The 15,692-nt window shown below is 41.7% G+C and overlaps 1 protein-coding gene across 3 annotated transcripts; it reads right to left on the bottom strand.

Annotated features, from left to right (window-relative positions):
* Positions 1 to 54: 54 nt before the first annotated feature.
* Positions 55 to 15,455, bottom strand: CCDC110 (coiled-coil domain containing 110). Of its 3 annotated transcripts, none has more exons than XM_061404182.1 (8): positions 15,334 to 15,445; positions 14,907 to 15,011; positions 8,035 to 8,090; positions 7,536 to 7,601; positions 6,281 to 6,391; positions 6,126 to 6,185; positions 3,364 to 5,449; positions 55 to 549 (listed from the first exon to the last, which is right to left on the bottom strand). In XM_061404182.1, the coding sequence occupies exons 1-8, from the start codon at positions 15,341 to 15,343 to the stop codon at positions 527 to 529; spliced, it is 2,517 nt and encodes an 838-aa protein (XP_061260166.1). In that variant the 5' UTR covers positions 15,344 to 15,445; the 3' UTR covers positions 55 to 526. The 3 variants fall into 3 exon arrangements, with proteins under 3 accessions (XP_061260166.1, XP_061260165.1, XP_061260167.1); XM_061404181.1 differs by lacking the exon at positions 55 to 549 and adding an exon at positions 2,997 to 3,062; XM_061404183.1 differs by lacking the exons at positions 55 to 549; positions 3,364 to 5,449; positions 6,126 to 6,185; positions 6,281 to 6,391 and adding an exon at positions 6,449 to 6,772 and having other exon boundaries at positions 15,334 to 15,455.
* Between the last annotated feature and the right edge of the window lie 237 nt (positions 15,456 to 15,692).

A 15,692-nucleotide genomic window follows, 5' to 3' on the forward strand; every position in this document is an offset into this window, starting at 1 on the left:
CTGGAGGGGTAGAACGTGCACAATGAATGCTTATTTTTCTATTAAGTGGTATCGTTTTTCTGTTGTTTTTTTTTTTTCTGAGATTAATTTTTATTGGAGTGTAGTTGCTTTACAGTAGATTCTTATTTTGCTATTCCTTCTCGGAGGTATTTGGAGGTTGAGTTGACAGCTATCCAAGTGTCTCGGTCCATTAAAGCATTCTTAACATCAGGGAAGTACTGATCCAGTCTTATTTAATAGATTCTCATATACATGCGTTGTATAGTGAGGCAGATAGCTCGGTTAATGTGGTATGGTGCCTTTTATGTATATCCTATATAAAGCATCTGATCTGCCAGTGGCAGCCCCAGGCTGAGCAGGGTTGGTGAGGGTGTGGGGGGGGGGTGTGGGGGATGGGAGACTGGGGATGCACTTTCAGTTCAGTATCTTATACAAAATGGCCAGGTTTCAATGGATGAAGTTGGTCCTTGTGTTCTCATTCTCCTCTGTAGCTGCTTCTCGAGGTCTTATCCTTTTCCTTCCCATGTTACCTCTTCACTGGCCCTATCACTTAAAAAAAAAAATCTGTTCTTAAAAGTTATGATTTAAATACATTCCTGTAATTCATAGTGAGGTATCTCTCAATAGTTCTCATTCAATTGGGGTGGGGTAGTGGTGGTATTTAAAAGGGAAGTTTAGAAAGATGGTAACAATAACCCTGTGTACGAGACAGCAAAAGAGACACTGATGTATAGAGCAGTCTTGTGGACTCTGTGGGAGAGGGAGAGGGTGGGAAGATTTGGGAGAATGGCATTGAAGCATGTAGAATATCATATATGAAACGAGTTGCCAGTCCAGGTTCGATGCACGATGCTGGATGCTTGGGGCTGGTGCATTGGGATGACCCAGGGGGATGGTATGGGGAGGGAGAAGGGAGCAGGGTTCAGGATGGGGAACACATGTATACCTGTGGCAGATTCATTTTGATATTTGGCAAAACTAATACAATTATGTGAAGTTTAAAAATAAAATTAAAAAAATAAAAAAATAAAAGGGAAGTTTACAGTATCTATTAATTAAACTGTGGTGTTGGAAAAGACTCTTGAGAGTTCCTTGGACTGCAAGGAGGCCACACCAGTCAATCCTAAAGGAAATCAGTCCTGAATATTCATTGGAAGGACTGATGCTGAAGCTGAAGCCCTAATACTTTGGCCACCTGATGTGAAGAACTGACTCATTTGAAAAGACCCTCATGCTGGGAAAGATTGCAGGCAGGAAGAGAGGGGAGGAGAGAGGATGAAATGATTGGATGGCATCACTGACTTGATGAACATGAGTTTGGGTAAGCTCCAGGAGTTGGTGATGGACAGGGAAGCCTGGCGTGTTGCAGTCCATGGGGTTGCAAAGAGTCAGACACGACTGAGCGACTGAACTGAACTGATTAGTACAATGTGTTGGAGGAGTTATTTTTGATTCATGGTTTTTTTCTTAGTACTCGTCCCTCTGCCATTCTAGGCCTCCCAGAGCGGAAAATCAGAATGTGTAGAGGCTGCAGTGCTCTGCTTCTAGACCCAATTTTTTCTAACGGTGGAGAAGCCAAGTCAATCCAGATACACATGTGACTTTTGAAAGGGATTCAGAGGGTACAGAGAAGTTTTCCTGTTGTCAAACGTATATTTTTATTTCATGCCTCATCACTGTTTACTTTTTTTCTAAAAGAATAAATTTTTAAAGACTGAAAAAAGTTTTCTAAAGGAATATTTAAGATTTTTATTTCCTATCCAAAGGACAGTGTGGAATGAACATCTCAAAGACAGTATCAGGGGTATCATGAGCCTCAGATCGGAATACATTTGTCTCAGAGTAGCTAAGTTTTTTCCAGGTAGACATAAATGAATAAAAATTCATTAAGTTACATAGTGATAAATGTCACCAAACAAGCCAAGGCTAAGGTGTTCCCATCTCTCTGCATTCAGCGGTGGCTCCAGAGCTGCTAGGCTAGGCTAGAGGCTACTCTCCACCCACCCTAACAAAAGTCTAAAAAACCAGGCTCATAAGGATCTGACTGAAAGAGAATTAAGCACAACCAATTCCAACAGAAGTAAGCACAACCCAGCACAACCAGGTCCAACAATCTGTAAAGGAAGACACCAAATTCAGACGCTCGACAATGTAAAATTCACAAAAATCCAGGTTTCGCTGGTGGCTCAGTGGTGAAGAATCCACCTGGCAATACAGGAGACACAGTTGCGCGCTCTGATCTGGGAAGATCTCACATGCCATGGAGCTACTAAGCCTGTGTATGTCACAGCTACTGAGCCTGTGCCCTGGAGCCCGCGAGCAGCAACTGCTGAAGCCTATGTGCTAGAGTCGCCCGCGCACCGCAGCTAGAGAAAAGCCTGTGCAGCAACAAAGACCCAGCATGGCCAAAAATAAACAAGTAAATACAATTATTATTTTTTTTAATCCATCTTCCAGTTTAAAAACAAAACACAACTACTAGACATGCCAGGAAGCAGGAAAATGTAACCCACAACCGGGAGAAAAATCAGTCAATAGAAATGAACCCCATAATGGTAGAGAAGATGGAATTAGCAAATAAAGACATTAAAATGGCTATTTGACTTGTTATTGTATTTAAAGGAAAAGCTCAGAGTTTTCTCTTGAACTAACCACTGTGTGACTTTTTTCATGTTGCCTGTTGGAATTGGAAGAACCCGTGGGAAAGTTCTGCCTACTGCTGTTGCTGTGAGCAAGAAGCTCCTTTGTCTCTGATCCAGGATTCTCATGTCTTCCACTGGAACCCATGACACCGCGTCAGGCTATAACACATTATTAGCTTACAAACTGGATAGAGTCTCAAGGTATTTATAGTTCTTGACAGCATGAGAATATATACCTAATTCCAATTTCTAATTAAAAACTAGCCCAATCAATTATAAGGTAATCATGATCATATGTGGAGGTAAATTTAAAGCTTTTTGTTGAAAAAAGCACCTGGATGAAAGATTTTGAAATATTGTTTTCAGAAATTTATTTACATGTCTTGGATGGAAGCAGTTGATACAGTTTACTTGGAGTTCCTGGGGGAAAAAAAAAGAATTTTTGAAAAGATGGGACTGCTAAGTGTACTGTGGAAAAATAATAATTAAAAAAATTTCCTGCTTGCTACCAAAGTTGCTTTAGCCATATACAATATATAGAAGTCGTATAAATAACACATCTCATCAAAGGACCAAAATCTCTAAGTAATTCGACTATGTAATGAATTGGATACAAATCTTACAAAAATAGTGTTCACCTTCTTATTACTGTCCTCTGGCTAATGCCTGATAGACAAAAGAAATTTTAAACATTTCTACGAATCCACCAAGATATACATACCTTTCAAACCAAGGGCTAAAGGCCTATTCCCAGGACTAGAGGTGTCTTCATAAATATCATAGATGTCAAAATGGAATTTATCTTTCCTTGAAATGTGACCCATTTTTGAGAGGTCAATATGGTGACTGCAGATTTTTTCACTTAGATTTGAATATTCTCTTTGAAGATTCCGCATCTCAAATTCCAAGGTGTCCCTTTCATTCTCTATACTTCTTACATAATTTTCTAAGAGTATTTTGTCTTCCTCAAGTCTACTGATGCTGTTTTCAAATTTTATACTTTCTTGACTATTTTTTTTTAGTTCCTCTTTTAGAAGCTGATTATCGGTCTTAATTTCCATTAACATTTTTGATAACAGTTCACATTCATTGCCCATTTCTGACAAACTATTCTTATAAATACTTGCTTCTGACTTTGCATTTTTTATCTCTTGCAGAAAATTCTCTTCCGCAGTAGATTGGTATGTTTGAATATCCTCAATTTCTCTTGCCATCATCTCTCTCGCAGCAGTAGATTCTTGTAAGGTGGTTTCAAGATTAAGCTTTTCATTTTTAACTGTTTCTACTATTTGAAGAAGTGTCTCTTGTTCGATTTTTGCCAATCTTTCTTTCTCTTTCAGCTGCGCTGTCTCTAGGCAGGTCTCTTTCAGTTCATTTTCCAGTGCCCCTTTTTCCTTTAGAAGCTGATGAGTTTTTTTCTCTAACATTTCTTTTTCCTCTTGTATCAATAGAATATTTGTTTTCATTGATTCCATTTCTATGCTCAATCGTTTGTTTTCATTATTGACAATGGCCATATCACTTTGAGTTTTGTGTTCCTTGCTTTTTAGTTGATCTAATGCTTCTATGATTTGTTGATTCTCCAAAGAAAGTTGACTGTTTTTTTCCTCGAGGGTTTTATTTTGTCCTTGGAGAACATTATAGTTACTAACTATTTTTTTCAATTCTTTAAGACATTCTTTGCCATCTTCTTCTGTTTTAGTTAACTTGGACTGGAGAGTATTCTTTTCTTCAACCAGTGTCTTAAGTTGCTTTTCATACATTTCAATTTTCTGTATCAGAGATTGTGTGGTAAAGACAAGAGGTTTAATTTTTGTTTTAAGGGTTAGGTTTTCATTCTCTAGTTTCATTACTTTTTTCTGTATTTGCATAGATTCTTTCAAGTAATTCTGTAAGTACTGAATTTTTGCTACACATTGCTCAGTAACAGAATTGACTTTGGATGTTTTCTCATTTTCAAATATTATTGATCCTTGTTTTACTGTAAATGGTTGTTTTTCTTTGTCTTTCATTTCATATTTTGTTGGGTCAGTGAATGCCAATGTATGTCTCGGGACTCTGGAATGGAGTTTTAAATCTGCAATATTCTTGTCAGTGATAGGAATTTCTTTATTGTTTTTCTCATTCCTTTTTCCCCTGTGTATTTCGCTCCTAGATAATTTTTTACATTTCCTACAAAAATTCACATGGAATTTTGACACTGTTTCCCTAAGTGGGAGCAATTTGTTTACTAATGCCTCTAATTCCAAAATTCTCTTTGATTTTATATCTTCACTTAAGTTACTTTCAATATTTTCTTCCTTAATGAAATTGTTTTTTTCTTTGTGAACGGGGGGCAGGTCATAATTCCCATGCCTTGGAACAGCTTTTAAAGTCTGCAGTTCGTTTGTAAGTGCCAGTTCCCTATTATGTGACTTTTGAAGCTCTTCCTTCATTTGTTTAATGGAATGGCAAATATCATCTAAATTTTCACAAAATCCATTCTTGAGAAAAGGCATTGTCATTCTGGACTTATCCAGAATTAGCGTCTCAGCTTGAGACATCCCATTTTGAGGTACATTAGGTAGAAAATTATAAAAGTTATTATAATTCTTCAACCTGTCAGAATTTTCTGAAGCTGAATTATCTGTCGAAATTCTTAGAGGTAATGTGTCCTTGAAATGTATCTGGCATGGAACATCTATACTTTGAGGAAGACTGTCAATACTATCACTACTGAATTTTTCTTCTGCTGAATGAAGAGTTCTGGAATCCTCAAAATGATGAATTTTCTCTGTAGAAAGGGTTTCTTCTTGATTCTCTATAGGCTAGTAAAAATAAAAATCATACTATGTACTATCATTCGCCACATGACCAACAAATTAAGACAATATTTTGGGGAGGATATATTTTTACAACCAGAATGAACATTTTCTCCATTTCTGCAGCAGAGAAGCCTAACAAGTATGGTTCATTTTCTACAGGAAACTCTACCTTTATTACAGACCTGTAACTCTGGTTTTCACAGTTTGCTTAGAAATTATACTTATTTTCTTAAGTAGTGAGATAGCAGGGCCAACCCCTCAATTTCAGAAATAGAAATCCAACATTTCTCAAGAGACCATCATACCTTGATGGGGAAGACAGCAGCCATAGTTCAAAGGGAAGTTTAAAGAAAATGAAAAGTTTCATTCCTTCTGTATGTCAACCTTAGCTTGTCTTCCTAGTTTCAAGTGTATCTAGGGCTGTGACTGTTCTGGAAATGTGAGTTCTAATAAGTGGAGACACACAGTGAGTCTGGTTTGGACCTGTTCTAGAGAACTCAGAGGTCTAAGTCAATCCTAAAAGTAGGAGAACTCATAAGTGGACAGAAAGGCTATAAAAGCTGCCTTGCATTTCAGTTTACTTGGGAATCTTTAGATATCTGGACTAAGTCAAATGCCCTTCCTATGCTCTTCTAAGAGAAACAAGAAAATTGTAGAAGTATGGAGGAGGAAAACATACATCTTTCAGGGTTTTCAGGACAGGAGTTTCCTTATTTTCACCTCTGACAATCCAGTCACCCTGTGAAGAAGGGGAGAATGTAAAGATGAAGATCAAAGGTTGTAACATTTCTGAAGTACCGAAATGTAGAAATGATTCTATGTTGAAGAACATACCAAAGCCGTTTCATTGTGTGTGCCGAATACTAGATTTTTTTCTGGGTTAAATTGTGGGTTTTCTACTTCAATGATACTTTTGTTCAATATTTCACTGATTTCAGACTGTACCTTTAAAAGACAAATTAAGACTATCAGACCTTGATTTATAAACTTATGAATGCACAAGAATAATAGATATTATAATTAAAAGATATCTTTAAATTTCCTACACATAAAAATTGACCATCATATAAAATATAAATTAAATTAAAATTACTGTAATCTCTATTGAAGGACTCTTTAAGAAAAGCATGCCTTTACTATGTGATTATAAAATGAGAAAGGCTTAACTGAGGAAAGCAGAATCTTCTGAATTAAAATAACTTTAGATGTTTGTTTTTTATGTTGTTGAATAAATCAGAGATCCTTGATCTTTGTCATCAGAGTGGACTCTGTTGTGTCAGCCTCAGGAGGCTTTTGTCTTCTCTTCCCGTTTCCCCGCTCTTGCTTCTAGTACAGGAATGTCAGGGTGAAGTTTATATAGGGCCTCCAGTTGTATGTGTTGTGTTCTGTACCCCCAGAATCCACACCCTGTCCTGTTAACACTACCCCTTGTTTCTTCTGGATAAAGACCCTGTGCCTTTGGCGGTGGTAGAGAACCCCCCTCCAGCTCCAAGCGGTGAGCATGTGACCAGTTAGGGCGTTGCCTCCCTCTGAACAGGGACTGCTTTCAAGAATGCATAGGGGGCCATCAGAATCAGGACAAACTGCTAAGAGAGAAAAGCACAGTCTCTTCTCTAACTGGAGCCTGGAAAGATAAAGGCCGGAACTTTTAGCAACCCTTTTGCTACCACCTGGAGTCTGAGAATCCGATACTGTCAAAAGCAGAACCATGATAAGGAGGGAGGCTGGTTCTTGGATGATGTAGTCCTGGTCACACAGATAAAGCCATCCCCAAGTGCACTATCCCTGGGGTTTTCATTGCCAGATCTAACAAAGTGCAATTTCCCCTTACTTTGAGTTAGATTTTGTATCACTTATGACGAGAGTTCCTATTTTTAGACTGTATATAGGTAGCAGTTTAAACATACTTAAAAAAAAAAATACAGGTATAACAATGTAGTTTCCTCCAAATTTGGAGTCTAGAATAGATTGCAGCTCTATTTTATCACATTTAGTTTCAAGTAATCAAGTGGCTAGGGGTTGTCAGCTTAGACATGTACGATGGTATCCTCAGTTTGCATATTTTCTATGTAAATTAAAAGAAACATACCATGCTAACATTTTGCAGAGTCTGTATTCGGAGAGCCTGAAACGATTCCAGTTGTTGCTGAAGGGCCTATAACAAAGTTATACAGGGATGGAATTGAACATCTGTAGGTGAACATACACTTTGTTATGGGATTCCCTAGTGGCCCAGATGGTAAAGAATCTGCCTGCAATGCAGGAGACCCGGGTCAGGAAGATCCCCTGGAGAAGGGCATGACAACCCACTCTGGTATTCTTGCCTGGAGAATCCCATGGACAGAAGAGCCTGTCAGGCTACAGTCCATGGGGTCGCACAAAGTCGGGCACGAATGAAACGACTTAGCACGCATGAATGCACACTTTGTTAGAATTAAAAAAAAATATCCCCCAAAGTTGCCTATTACAGGGATCATGTGGAGGGTCAGGTGGCTGGCTTACTAATCATTCTTGCTCACTCTCAAGTATTCTGAGAAAGATCAGACTTTACACAGGTTTTCTGAGAAAATAAAATGAAATATACTCACTTTCAATGCTGATTGTGGTTGGATTTGATTTTCTGATTCTGATACACAGCCGTGTTCTAAAAAGTAAAATTGAAAAATGATGTGATTTAATTCTTAATTGTTATTTTTAAACAATGTTAATGGAAAGCAATCTCTTAGCTTTCTTGGATGGTGAGGCAAAGAGATAATGAGATGACTGATGTTCACATTAGGATAAACCCAGTGCTACCAGTATAGCGAATTAAGAAATAATTTTCATCTGACTTAAAATACTGCACCTACTTGAGGTTGTAACAGTGGTTTTACTTTTATAATAAATCATTAACTTGTAACACCAAACTTAGAATACTCTGAAACTTAGATATCTTTGTTTGTTTCAGGGATATAAACTATATTTTTTTGGTATAAAAATGAACAATTCTCATATGATGGGAGACCCTTGGCAAAGTACTATATGGGTCTCAGTGTCTATGAAACAGCCATGTGATGTTTTTCTTCCTTAATCTGGAAAACAGTTTGGATTAATAGAACATAGGTCTTATTGTGTTCTTAAGCAAAGTGCTATATAAACATCCGTGTGTTCCTTCCTAAAAAACAGATCATAGATCTGCAGTAGAGGAGAGACTATATAATGTTTGCAAGTTTCATGACAAATGCAAAATTTTTATTTAAAAAATTTTAAAAACATGTCCTGAATGAAATGAGAGTTACATTAGAATGCTCCCCCTAGGCTGGCAATTTCTGATATTTAGGAGAAGGTTTCTAAAGAGTTCAGCATAGCTCCTTTGGAATGAAAGTCTGCCAGATGTTATAGAAACTGGTTGCAAAGCGTCTTCCCTCCCATCCCGTCCCAATCTGGCCCTTATCACTGAGAGAGCAGCTCTGGTTCACAACCTGGAGTCATTTGGCCAACTGAAGAATCCCACCTTCATCACAGAGCAGGGATGGACAGTGAGTCCATCTGGTTACTGCTCAGCTTTGCATCTTACTGGGAATAAAATGGTAGTCAGAAATGTTCGTCTCAGAGAGGAAAAAAGGAACTCAAGTTAAGGTCTGGACCAGTCCTGTAAGGCATCCCAAAGTTTTTCAAACTCTAAAATAACCACTGCAATATTGTAAAGTAATTAGCCTCCAATTAAAATAAATAAATTTTAAAAATAAATAAATAAAATAACCTCTTCTGATGAACTCAAATATTAATAGATCAAAATGCAAACGAGAAAAGAATGTATCACCTGTTGCTGCTGCTGCTAAGTCGCTTCAGTTGTGTCCGACTCTGTGCGACCCCATAGACGGCAGCCCACTAGGCTCCTCTGTCCCTGGGATTCTCCAGGCAAGAATACTGGAGTGGGTTGCCATTTCTTTCTCCAATGCGTGAAAGTGAAGTCATTCAGTAGTGCCCGACTCTTAGCAACCCCATGGACTGCAGCCTACCAGGCTCCTCCATCCATGGGATTTTCCAGGCAAGAGTACTGGAGTGGGATGCCATTGCCTTCTCCGAATATATCACTTAGAATCCCACCATCCAGAATTAAAGATGCTTGCCCCTTGGAAGGAAAACTATGACACACCTAGGCAGCATATTAAAAGCAGAGGCATCACTTTGCCGACAAAGGTCCGTATAGTCAAACCTATGTATGGTTTTTCCAGTAGTCATGTATGAGTGAAAGAGTTGGACCATAAAGAGGACTGAGCACTGGAAAACTGATGCTTTCAAATGGTGGTGCTGGAGAAGACTCTTGAGAGTCCCTTGGACAGCAAGGAGCTCAAACCAGTCAATCCTAAAGGAAATCAATCCTGAATATTCATTGGAAGGACTGATGCTAAAGCTGAAGCTCCAATACTTTGGCCACGTGATGCAAAGAGCCTACTCACTGGAAAAGACCCTGATGCTGGGAAAGATTAATGGCAGGAAGAGAAGGGGGTGACAGAGAATGAGATGGTTAGATAGCATCACTGACTCAATGGACATGAGTTTGAGCAAACTCCAAGGCAGTGAAGGACAGGGAAGCCTGGTGTTCTGCAGTCCATGGGGTCACAGAGAGTTAGACACGACTTAGCGACTGAAAAACAACAACAACAAAATTTTAGGTACCCACCCTTTAGTCAGCTCTCTAGACACATACATGGAAAAAAACAAATGATTTTCAATCAATGGGATCATATTATGCATTCTACTTTTAAATAATAATATTAGACTTATATTTGATAAAACCGCAAATAGTCAAATTTATTGCTAGTATTCAGATTTTTACTCACTACATGAGAGATTATTTCTTATGAGAGCCCTCTAAAATATTGGAAATGGGTCATGAAACAGATTAAGAGATTGGAAATTTTATGTTTTAAGTGGGGCTTCCCTGATGGCTCAACAGGTAAAGAAGCCGCCTGCAAATAACATACATTTCTGATGTGAATATTCAGTGTGATTCACTCCATCCGTGCCAAAAAAGGGGGTAAATGATGAAAAAATTGGCCTCGTCCTTCCTCCCCAGTTGTCATGATGTTTGATAGTGATATTATTTTCACGTTTCATGATGTTCACACTTTGTTCTGTAACTATAATTCTCACAAAACTATTTCAACCCAAAGATAAGATATTATTGTTGTAAATATTCCCAACCTTTGGCTTTATTCTTAATGGATTTCCTATTCACAATTTTATCTCTTCCTGCACCCGCAGCAACAGTCTCCCTTTTCTGCACAGATTTCCTTTGTCTTGTTAGGACTTGCAAGTTTACGGCTAAATATAAGGACTCCTTTTGCTAAGATGGAGTAAGAAATGTGGGGCAAAAAGAAATCCAAAGACTTGTTCAAGAGATACAGTGAATGAAGATCTTAAGGAAAGAGCATGGCCTTTCTAGACGGCTTCTACATGGACCTCCCTCCCTCCGTCTTGTTCCCCTGTGGAAGGTGGAGGTTTGTGGCACTGGATATATATATGCAGCATTTTCTGGTTTTACTTTGGCAGTGGATAAGGTGCCTGGCGGGGACAGGCATTTGGGGGAAGAGATATAAAGGTCCAAGAAATTTTTTAACTAGAGAGAGTCTAATCTACCTGCTTGCTATGGAAACCATGTAGTGGAAATGGAGACGAAGAAGAATTCTGGAGAATGAGGCCAAAGTTAAGAACTACAGAATTCCAGGAGAGATACAATCTGGAGGGAATGGCCTGTGATGGAGCAGGGACAGTCCTCCCATGGAAGTGGGGGCAGCAGAGAATTCGGGGGGCGGGGGGCAGCAGAGAATGCGGGACACAGCCAGGTAGCTTAGCAGAATTTAAGGTTGAGGGTCAGGGTGTTTGGGTCTGACTGCTTCTAATTTTTTCATACAGTATGAGATCATGTTGCCCATTGAGAGGTAGTGGTGAGAGGTGCTGGAGATTTCATAAAACAAGAAAAGTGAAACAGTTATCTTGCAGAGGGCTTGATAAAGTGTTTTCTGGGGAAATAATGTAACTTTTCCAAATAGCATTGAGATCCACAGTATGACCACAGTAAAACACAGTGAGTGAGTGTTTGTCTCCACCAAAGTTCTGATGATTCAGTGAAGATACAGGGTAGGCAGAGAGAGTCATTTATTTTAAAAAGCTATCAAAAGAACTTTTTATTTTTCTTATGAGTTTCAGAGACACTGGCTGCCCCTTACTCCCAACGGGAAGATAATTTTAAAATTCATCAATACTTAAAGAACCACATAGGATTTTGTGATTATAGAATTGGAAGAGAAGTTATGAATGAAGCACAGGAGAGGGAACAGAATCACACGTCACAGTTTAATTAAGTCCTTGCTAAATGTACAATATTGGGAAGTATTTAGACTAAGTAGAGGATGTGGTGCCAGTCCTGAAGAGGCTTAATCTCTATTCAGATTGAAAGAAATATTATTCAGATTAGATTCAATTTAAATTCTCTAGCTGTTTCATATTTAAATGTCAGAATTTAAAAACAAGATAGTTTGCAACAGGATGCTTTTTGAGATAATTTAGGTAAAGATATGGGGAATTTATTCTAAAGTCTAAAGGAGCTTATGTCATAGTAGACATATTTTTGTTGTTTAGTTGCTAAGTTATGTCTGACCCCTTGGACTGTAGTCCACCAAATTTGTCCATGGGACTTCCCAGGCAAGAAACTGCAGTGGGTTGCCGTTTCCTTCTCCAGGGCATCTTTCCCACCAAGGAATCAAACCCAAGTCTCCTGCATTGGCAGGTGGATTCTTTACCACTGAGCCACCAGGCCAGCCCATTCAACGTATAGAGAAAGTTTTAAGGACATAGCTGTAGCTAACGGAGCAGGAAGAACAAATGAATTTTTAAAATGCGATGTGGTAATAATTCTATATATGATGTTAGATACTCTGTAATTGAAGCTTTTTAATTCTCAGGTTCAAACACTGAATTTTGCTGCGGCAATTCCCATTCACTCCTAGAAGGAATTGTTTTCTGAAGCCTTGTGAGCTGCTCCATCCAAGCCTTCATTCATTCATGCAACAACTGTTTTTGAACAGCGCTATCTATCAAGTACTGTCCAAGGTGCTGGCGATCTTACAGTTGAACAAAACATGCAACATCTCTGCCCATGTGAAGCTTCCCTTCTAGTGAGGGGCACAGAGGATAGAGTGTGTAGGACGGGAGTAACTCCTATGGGGAAATGTAGGGCACAGGGGAGGGTATGTCCCTGCACAAGGCGCTGTCCCGGGAGCTCTGCAGCCAGGCTGCCTGGGCTGGAAGCCTGACTTCACCAGACGCTTGCCGTGAGGGCTCAGTGTCTAGTTTCTAGGCAAAGCCTTACACAGTGCATGGTATACAGTAAGTACTCAAGAAAACTTGACTAATATTACTGTAGCAGCAAGGATGTTATCAATATGATGATGGTTTGGTAAATTTAAAATTTCTAATTGAGATGGAGAGCAGGGATGACTGCTCCAGTTCTCCACTGCTTCCTGGTTTGCTCAGAACAAGCCCTCTCATTCTACATGGAACTGCAAAGCCCAGTTTCCTCTCTGAACCCTCCTGCCATCCTCCTCCTCCTCCTCGCTCATTCTGCCCCTGTCGCTAGCTATTCCTCAAACATACCAGGGCTCCTCCCACCTCAGGGCCCCTGCAGCTGCTGTTCTCTCTTCCCAGAATGTTCTTTCCCCAGAAATCTGCACTGACAACTCCTTGAGCTCCTTCAGGCCTTTGCTCAGATGTCATCTGCTAATGAAGTCTCCTCCCATCCTGTTTGAAATAAAATTGCCCACTCCCCACCCACCTCTGACATTCCATATACTCCACCACTTCATATATTAACTACTTAAGTTCAGAGACCTGAGAACTATTGCAGGGCATTGTAATTCGGTGTTATTTATGCAAATCACGTTAATGTTCTGTTGGTCAGCACCCAAAGAACAGACCTCTTGGTGATGATGAAATGTAGCTAAGAGAACAGAAAGAGGGCAGGGCACAGGGTCACACATCCGAGTTTCGTCTTTAGCTTTAGGCAGAAGATCCCTGCCATCCTTCATCACATCTGACTTGGAATATCTCTCACTGATTGAGCCCCTGCCCTTATACGCACCATGCTCTAGTGAGTAAGACAGGATCTCTCAGCCAAGCCTATGTGCTATTTTGTATGCAACGTCATTTTCTGTGAATCCTGGCATTTTCCTCCAGAGCCTTGCATCTCGCTCACGTTAGAGAACACACAGTCTTGCCAAATTCAAGTCCTTCAGTCTCTTCTGACCTTACATGCTCTCCCTGTGGTGTGGAACTGTCTAAACAGTCTGTGAGGACTTCTCCCTGGGTCAGGACTTCTGGAACCACCCCCACCCACCCACACATTGCACAAGGGTGCCTGCCTGGCCTCCCCCCAGAAGATGGGCGGTGCTCAGAAGAGCGGAGAGGGGTCAGGTCAGCCCACTGTTCCCGTGGGGGCCACTGAGGTATGGCTTATCCTGGTGGTCACGGGCATCCCACTGTCTTTGTCTACAAGGGTGTGGCTGTGCCAGCCCTATTTTCAGAGCCCTTGACAAAGCCTTTGTGAAGGTCCCTGGTTTCTGAAGGTGGACAAACCCTTCTTGACCTCAGATCTCCGGTTACTTCTCCCAGCCCCTCTGCGTGGGGATGGCCACGTGTCCCACGTGGCTTAGGGGCAACTGTAGATCCGAAGGTGGCCCATCAGTTTACAGATGGCCTCCCGCCTCCAGCGCTCTGCCCCTCACCTGACATCTCTCATGAACACCAGGCCCCTCTGAGAGCCCTGGAGCCTCCTCCAGCCTCTCTGGAGGAAGCCAGACTCCAACTTCAGTGTGCTCGGATGCCCCACCCCACCCCCACACATCTTATTCATGGTTTATATGGAGCTTGAAAACTGCAGCTCTTTAATTATTTCAAACACCCTCCCTATACAGCCTTCCAGTAGTCCGCAGATATTTACCATAAAAAGTTCTTTTGGAAAGAATCCTTTTTAGTGATTGTCCATAAAAATCAGCAACTTCTTATTTGATATTCAGAGAGGCAGAAGAGTGTAGCAGGTGTGTTAAGGCCTGGACATTTGCAGCTACCCTGCTGAATACTGGCTCTGTCACTTGCTGTGTGACCTTGGGGGAGTTAGTTAACCTCTCTGTGCCTCACTCAGTTCCCTCGCCTGTAACATGAGAAGAACAGTCGTACCTACTTCATAAGGTTGTTGTGAAGATTAAGTTGATCCATTTAAGTGCTCAGGACCGTACGTGGCCCAAAGGAAATGTTCCGTGTTAGTTACTGTTAGTACCAGCTGAACAGTTACCGGAAGTACACCAGTTGGGCCCGGGGATTTAGGCTGCGTACGGGTTGCTACGTCATTTATTGTAGTTTTGCTACAGTAAAAAGGCAGAAACACTGCTGCGGCCGAGCTTGGCGGAGGTTTTTTTACCTGTTTCACTGCTACCATTTTCCTTTATCCCCTCAGAAGAATTTAGGATCTTGGATGCTGAAAGGAGGACGCAGTCAACCTCATCCTCTTCCTCAGGACGCTTTTCTGTAACAAAACAGCACTGGGCCTCAGCCTTTTGGCTTTGCCGGGAGGAGGGAGACGAGGCCTGGGGAGGAGGGAGACGAGGCCTGGGGATGCGGGGCGCGGGCGCGCAGAGCGGCCACCGGAGGGCGCGCTGGGCCGGAGGCTGGGCGGGCGCCTGGATGCCTTCCTCCTGGCCGGCGGAGGTGCGCGGCTGGTCCTGCAGATCCGCACCCAAGACCCGACTCGCTCTGGGGGTGAAGGGGCCGGGGTCGGGGAGGCGGCGCTCTCCAGTACCCGTCCACCTCCCAGGGCGCCCCTTCAAAGGCCAGTCCCACCCCCTTACCCGGGCTCATTTCTGCTACTCAAGGCCTCTTCCCAACTGCCTTCCCTCCTCCCAGGCATTCTGCTCGGTTGCTTCTAGCCCGGACATCTCGTTGCTTGGCAACGGGGTGGCGGGGACCACGCGAGGGGCAGTGGGGGCGCGCGCAGCGGTGGGGGTGGGAAGGAGGAAGATGCGCGCTGGGGTCTGGGGCCCCGGATCCCAAACGCCCGCCCCGCCCGAGCGGCGCCTGCAACGGTCGCGTGTTGGGAAGGTCCCACCTTCGCTGCTGCTGCTAAGTCGCTTCAGTCGTGTCCGACTCTCTGCGACCCCATGGACAGCAGTCCACCAGGTTCCTCGATCCATGGGCTTCTCTAGGCAAG

The sequence above is a fragment of the Bos javanicus genome, chromosome 27 (assembly GCF_032452875.1).
Source record: "Bos javanicus breed banteng chromosome 27, ARS-OSU_banteng_1.0, whole genome shotgun sequence".
NCBI classification, from domain to species: Eukaryota; Metazoa; Chordata; class Mammalia; order Artiodactyla; family Bovidae; genus Bos; species Bos javanicus.